Source organism: Hypomesus transpacificus, chromosome 25 (genome assembly GCF_021917145.1).
Source record: "Hypomesus transpacificus isolate Combined female chromosome 25, fHypTra1, whole genome shotgun sequence".
NCBI classification, from domain to species: Eukaryota; Metazoa; Chordata; class Actinopteri; order Osmeriformes; family Osmeridae; genus Hypomesus; species Hypomesus transpacificus.
Window position 1 is genome coordinate 6,403,803 of NC_061084.1, and position 7,738 is coordinate 6,411,540.

The 7,738-nt window shown below is 43.6% G+C and overlaps 1 protein-coding gene across 1 annotated transcript in view; it reads right to left on the reverse strand.

Annotated features, from left to right (window-relative positions):
• Window positions 1-3,756, reverse strand: part of nrxn2b (neurexin 2b) — a 248,302-nt gene extending 244,546 nt beyond the window's left edge. Inside the window, exons 1-2 of the mRNA XM_047048781.1 lie at window positions 3,690-3,756; window positions 2,552-2,933 (exon numbers count right to left, since the gene is read on the reverse strand). Coding sequence (XP_046904737.1) covers window positions 2,552-2,928 — 377 coding nt within the window. The 5' untranslated portion in view covers window positions 2,929-2,933; window positions 3,690-3,756. The remainder of the gene's footprint in view (window positions 1-2,551; window positions 2,934-3,689) is intronic.
• Between the last annotated feature and the right edge of the window lie 3,982 nt (window positions 3,757-7,738).

Below are 7,738 nucleotides of genomic sequence, written 5' to 3' on the forward strand. Positions count from 1 at the left end.
AATTCTTACATTACTTTCTTATATTTAAAGATTTGCTGGATCTCTTGCTGGAAGTACCCGAAGTACTGGAAGTATTTCACACTCTCGGGTAGGATTATAGGATTGACACTGATACAAAACTGTATGAAAAAGAGTGAGGCCTTCAAGTCACTATTACAATCGGGCTATCACATTCCGGTCATCTGTCCTTATAGCCTCTGGTTGTTAGTTGTGTTAGTTTACTGTGGCTATTATTTGGGGAGTCAGGTGGCTGAGCGGTTAGGGAATCGGGCTAGTAATCCGAAGGTTGCCAGTTCGATTACCGGCCGTGCCAAATGAGGTTGTGTCCTTGGGCAAGGCACTTCAACCTACTTGCCTAGGGGAGAATGTCCCTGTACTTACTGTAAGTCGCTCTGGATAAGAGCGTCTGCTAAATGACTGAATGTTTGAACAGCTGAACAGTGACCACTCTTTAATCATCAAAGTTAGAGTGAGATTTATGAGATGTGTACCCTGCAGTCGTATCAAATCTATTTGCCTGTTGAGGAGTAGCTAACCCCCCCCCCCCGGTTTTACAACTTTTTCTTTCTCTGCTTCTCTCATTTGGTCTCTTGAGGTGCAGTTCTTATTTATTTGTATATATCTAATTCATGTATGAGACTATTTTAACTTAACTAATTAACTAACTAAGTAATTTACAATGAGACTGCATTCTAGCCTGTGTTCTAGCCTAAATATCAATTACTCCAAACAAGAAATCCAATTTAACTCTAAATCCATTAATCTTTCTGCATCTGTCTGTGCGTCTGTGGCTCCAGAACAGGGCATTGTGTGAAGTACAAAAGAGCCAAGTATTTTTCTTAGGCCCCAAGGACATGGATTGTTGACTGTGAAGTTGTTTAGATGTGTGTGGTTCACGACAAATATATAAATATTGAATTGGATGTTTCATTGTCTGCCACCTAGCGTTCGGCCCACTGGCACTGCACTAGCGTTCATTCACAACACATTGAGGAGACTCATAGAAACAAGCTAGCATATATGGAGGGGATTTCACAACAAAACTAACTGGAAACACAAGAGCCCCTTTGTCCCTGAACATATTCTTTTTCATATCGCCATGAGTGCAAAATGGGGGGGCAAAGAGTCAAGGACACGTTTACTATTGTATGAGGAGGCTGTCAAGTGAGGTTAAAGCATTTAGCGTTAGCTATATCTATCACCACCAAGTGTTAGATTCCTAGCTTTTTAGCTTTCATAAGCTACTGTTAGCTAAAGCTATCCACGTGGCTCATGGGTTGTATAGCTGCTAAGTGTAGTAATGGCTAACTGACAAGGTTATTCAGCTAATTGTTATTTGATTCGAAATGTGGAAATGTACAAAAGACAGCACATTCTGTCTTAACCAGTATGACTAGCAACTAGCCACAGTCTGAAATTTATAGGCCTACCATGGACACTGCAGTAGTTAATAAAATAAGTAAACACATATATATATTTTCCCATTGTACTTTCTGACTCTCACTCCTCTTGCCTTCTGTCTTTAACTCCTCTCTCTCTATTTGTCTCTCCATCTTAGAGCAAAGGGATGTGTGTTGGATCGAAGTGAAGTGGACCACCAGCTGCTTAATAGCATGCTCCTGAACAGTAGAATGCCCCACCTCAAGAAGGGCCACACATTATACAGTACCCCCCAAAACCACTCTTTGTCTATTTCAGTTTTTTCGAAGGTCAATACATAGGAACACCTCTCTCTTTCTCTTTCCCCCCTCCATGTACCCCAGGGCTGACAAGGTGCCATCTTTCATTTGTGCAGACAAAATGGTTGTCTTTTGTTTGCCTGGTTAAGACTACTGTCAGCGCGCAGTTTATCCTGTCTCTGTTCCACGTGTCCTTGTCTTTGTTCCTGCTGGAAAAGGCAGTTTAGGCCTTTTGTTTGGTAACAATACTAGCCAGAGAGGAGGAGGGGCAGGGAGATACATTCATATCTCGGCAGGAATGGATGAACAGCATCGCAGGTATAACAAAGGTATGCTATTCAGAGACATGTTATTCAACACCGCTGTTCATAATTTAACAACTACATGAGAAGTTTCACAGGCTCAGAAAATACATTCAGCTGACTTCGTGTTTGTCCAGTTTATTTGGAGAGACATCCGATATTTACCGCGGAGAACACAATGTTTTCTCCAACTTCTGGGTCTCACCTCTAAAACCTGTTTTCGCCATTCAATACGACCATAAACCAAACTGATTATTTTTGCTCCCAGAAATTTAGTGCACCTTTTCTCTCCAACAAGAATTGATTCACAGCACAGTTGGTTCACATCCTAAATTATTTTCCACAGCTCAGCTACCCCAAATGTGCAACCACCTCTTTTTCGTTTTCCTTTTTTTACTGAGAACTGGATTTGACATCTTATTGGACCATAAATGGCTTTCGAAATATTGGATGATATTTGCCTCAACAAATCCACTACTCTCAGTAATTCAGATGGCAACTCTCTGCATATCTTCACTGATGACCTACAAGGCACTGACCCACACAATGACACGACGTGTTCACGCTCACCCTTTGACCAGCTCCACGACGATGAAATCGCTGCCGTCCCCCGAGTTAAAGAGCAGCAGTCCGTCAGACGTGGTGGTCTTGAACTGAAAGAAGAGATGCATGGAGGCGTAGGCCTGCAAAGTGGCTAGCGCTAGGTAGCTGCCTTTCGTTCGAAACGTCACCGGGTCGGCGATGATGTGGCGCATGCCGAAGCGAGCGTTGAGCTCGCAGTAGGAGATGTCGCCGTTCTTGCACTGGTCGAGGTAAGGAACCCCGTTGAAGGTAAGGCCCTGCAGATGCCCGATGAAGTTGGAGGGCACCACGGAGATGAATCTGCGTTCAGTCATGATGCCTGTCTCAATGTTGTGGAACTCCAGTCGGGTGTGGGCGCCGGTCATCTGGCCTGGTGGGAGTGGAGGGGGTCAGAGGCGTGAGGTGCGAGCAGATAGTCGGCCAACTTGACAACACATTTGGATGAATGTGCTAGTACTCTAATTGCGAAGTATACAAAGTTAGCTTTGATGCAATTATTTTCACTTCGCTCACACAAACGCTCGCAGTCCCCCCCCCCCCCCACACACACACACACACTCAACCCACACATTAGTTCTATTTGTCCCTCGTACACATAGCTGACAATAACATGTACAGCAATCATCATTACAAAGATGCAGATAGAACATATAGAAGCGCTCAACACCCCCAGCCATACAAGGTCTCCCTTTCCCTGACACCACAGTGGCTGAGAAGGAAGCGGTTCAAACTGGCTGAAACGGAGGTCTTCAGAACGCTTTCCTGACGGGCCAAACCGAGCCCTGGGCCTCAGCTTACCCTCTCTACGGTATATCTTCTTCTCACACGTTGTCTTTTCTCTCCATCATCTTCTTCCTTTCCAACCTGCTGTCACCCCAGGGGAGGTGAGGTTAGCTGGTCTCTTACCCCTCCTCCATTTCATTTCATCCTGTAACCCCCCCGCCTCCATTCTCTTCCAATCATCATCGTTCACCTCCTCCACCTTTCAGTTCCGTGAATCCTCTCTTTAAATCCGGCCCAGGGGATCCACATGTTTCCCTGCCACTTTCCTTCTCATTTCCAACCTATCCACTGGTCATTGTCTAACGTCCCATTGGTCATCCTCAAGCGTGCATCTGACACTCACCCTCCACGGTGACGTTGTCTACCGACAGCTGCAGGTTCTTGCCTCTCCTTACGACCTTCACTGTGTGCCACTCGTTGTCATTGAGCTTCTGCCCAGCAAAGAGAGTCTCTGGTCCTTTACCTGTGGGGGGGATACGTGGTCACCCAGCAGCCAGCAGGGGTGGTGAAGCACAGAGCAGCTACAACCCACAGGTGAGGAACTGTATATCTATGGAGAAAACCTGCGCTTTAACACACGTTCACACGCGCTCAGGTCATGTCTGTCCATTTGAACACAAGCGCATGCGCAGACACACATACACACATACACACACACACACAGCATTCAAATAGTCTACACAAACACAGTGTATCTGTCATTCATTCAACACTCAAAAAAACCCCAGTAAGAATGAAAAATAAATGTGACAAGCAGACAATAAAACCGAGACAAACAGCCCCAGAAATACACCATCAAGTAGGCCTATAGGGTTGTACACCACATAACCATATTTACACTACTGTGTTTTCAACAGTAAGCGTGCCAATAAAGGCCAGTGGTGGACAAAGTACGATACACAAATCCTGTATGCAGATAATTGAACAAGCTACTTAACGAGGCCTACATGAACACATTCCATGTACTTCGTAACTGAAAGGCAAACCGTGTCGGGCAGCACGACAGAGAAAAGAGACCTCTTTACATGTTTGGCAGGACTCGCTCACTGAGCACCTATTGTATCTTGCAGCATCCTTGAGCACTTTCTTCACACCAGGCAGTCGGCTGTGGGTCTCGCCTGTTCTTTGCCTTCTCCTCTCATTGTCCTCCCTCTTCGCCTACGCCATAACATATTCACAGTCACGGAAGGAACACGTTCTACGGAGAGGCATACGGCTAGAGTGGAACTGCTTATTAAGGCCATGTTTACATCAGCCTCTCCTGCCACTTCTCTCCATCTGAACTAGGGGTTATTTATATCGTTGTAATGACACTGCATCAAGTATGCCACGGCGCGAGAGAGTGACAGAGTGGGAGAAAGAGCGAGTCATCAGCAACGCAAAGTGTCCGCCGCGGAAAGGCTACGGCTCGATTTGGGTGTAGGGGAGACCAGGGGTGGGTGTCACACTTTTACCGATGCCAGTATTTCTTAGCACCAGCTAATTCTAGAAGATTAATTTCAGTATTGATTCAAAGTTTACGGTCTTGGGTATGAATGAATATCACTTTTATCAGCATAACATGTTTTAACATGAATTAGTAAGCCACAGGGTTGGTTGTCACTGTATATTCCAATGAGATGTGCAACAAGAAATTATGTTTTTTGTTTAATCTAGAGATACCAAATCATGTCAGATGTTCTTAAAACAATATGTAATGTGTTCATCTTGGGTGAATTCGGGCAATCTGGGACATTGGGTAATGTGGGACACCTAAACTCCAGAGTGTTTTCTTCCCTGCTATGACAATGTCTTAGCACAGACAATGTCATAGCACAGAACTTTGACTCTAGGTTTAGCATGAATGTTATGTGACTGAAATCACAAAACGTGTTTGGTGTGGTGTCACAGAAAGGGGCAGGGCACTAGTTAATCAGGAAACTCAGATGAGAAATGCATGCAAAATAATGTCCCAGATTACCTGAATAAAGTTTCTGCCCTATGTGTTTAAATCCCATTGTGTTTAATTGATTGCTTATTTACATATAATCCAAAGAAAGAGGCAAACATATACATATTAAGGGTTTCAATGAAGCAAAACATAATCTATCAGTCAAGAAAACCTTCTGAAAACTGGAACTATAAAAACAAACCTGAGATGAAAACATTGTAGCGACCCAAGGGAGCTTAGTTTGTTCCATTGACGCCGTTGGCGCTAGATTTTCATGCTTTATTCATGTTTTATTAATGCTGTGTGCATGTTTTAGTTGAGTGTTGATGTTCGGTTCACAAGGTTTGTTAATTGATGATGTTAGCGACTATGAGTTGTTTATATGTGATTTAATGACTCACAGTTGGCATTCACAAGAGTGGCGTCTTGTCACAATATAAGCCTGTAGTGGAGCGGTGTATGGGACATGGGCCAAAAAGGTTGTCTTTTCCTTTAGTTTACATTTCTAGTTAATAATTACTTCAAGGTTCAGTTAGTTAGCTACATTGCTACAATACAATATACTTTAATTCAACATGACGTACACTCTCTTTTTAATGCCGAAGTGCTAGGTGGCTGACATCCCATTGAGAATTGAAAGCCCTGACTTACAGCTACTGGTAGACCTTAATATCACCAAGGGGTCTCACAAAGACACACACCAAAGATAATGGTGATTAGAGAGGAGAATAATGTGTGTATAAACAAAGCTATAATGATTGGAGTCTTCCACTTAACCAGTGGACCAGGCCGATATAGCTGCGGTGTCAAATGTAAGTCGCTTCAGTCACTTCTATTCAACAAGCTTGTAAAAACTCTTCAGTGCTCTCTAATACTATTTTAAAATTTGTTTTGTTTATGCATGAGACAGGTCCATTATTAGAAAGCCTTCCATATCACAGGGACTGTAGTGATGTCTGGCTATAGCTGACTAGCCAGAGGTGCTGTTGTGCTATGATGAAATATATCTTGGTGGAATGTGACTGTACCCCCCAGTTGTGTGTGAAATGATTTAGTTTCAAGGAAAAGGGTTCCATCAATTGATAGCCCACCTTCTCTCTGCACACACACACACGCACACACACACACACATAGACACAGGAGAATCGCTTTCCCATTTACCACAGTCACTGTTCGCATTGGCTTTTTGTCTCGAGCCACAAGAAATTGGATGGAGAGAGTTTTAATCACCCTGTGTGTGAAGTAAATATGAAGTAAAGGCCTGCTACTGCTGGGAGAGAGAGAGAGAGAGAGAGAGAGAGAGAGAGAGAGAGAGAGAGAGAGAGAGAGAGAGAGAGAGAGAGAGAAAGAGAGAGAGAGAAAGAGAGAGAGAGAGAGAGAGAGAGAGAGAGAGAGAGAGAGAGAGAGAGAGAGAAAGAGAGAGAGAGAAAGAGAGAGAGAGACGTACAAAAGGCAATTGGTGAACCGATGGAGAACTCGAATAAAACTACTTTAACTTGCATCAAGAAGAGCAAATGACAGACAGTGAATGTGAGAGAGAACAAAAGAGTGAAGAGGGAGAAAGAGACAGAGAGGCACGAGCAATGAATAGTTCTACGGAGCGAGGACAAAATCTAAGAGAAACTAGGAAAACAACAGTGTGATGTACGACCGTGGTCCTTTCGGCTGTGCTGCAGGGAGAATAAATGGGCTGTGCTTTCTCCAGGGACAAAGTCTATGGGTGATTTATCATACTTGGCCACTAGGGGGCCAGGAGAGAGCAGGGGGCACTGCTGAGGGCCAATATCTGGCACAACAGGCAATAACAGCTACTAACACTAAATATAGAGCTTCTGCTGTCAAGAGGAACCCAGACGTGACTGCTAGCGCCTAGGTGTGCAAGGGGGGTGGTTACGCTAGGTCCCAAGAACACCTTACACATTCAAATAATCCACCAATTACACACCGTAAGCCTACCGTGTTTGTATTAATGAGTCATCTTATTGCTCAGCCAAGTGCATGTTGGGTTATCAAACGCATTCGGATGGAATACGCAAACACAGCCCCTTAATCACACTAACCCTAATACAGTAGCTTCTACTCAGAGTTTGGTTGCTGCGAGCCCCGCAGATAAATATTAAATATCCCCATTCCGATAATATTCCTCACTGTTGAAAACGATAGATTTTTCGATTCAATTTCAATTCAATGTATTTGATCAAGAGGGACAGTGTACATTCATAAACATTAAAATGTAAATGCACCCAATTATAGCCAAAAGGCTCATTTCCATTGGCAGTCCCCCCTGCCAGAGTGAAAATAAGCTATACAACCTAAAAAAAGGCATTAAGTTAAAAGGGACAGAACAATGGGTATACAAACAAGTGGTAAAAAATAATTCAACTGCTAAAGAAAAATTATACTGCTTACCCACTAATTATCACATTTTGGGTTCCTTATCAACCATGTTTTGAGATTTCTTT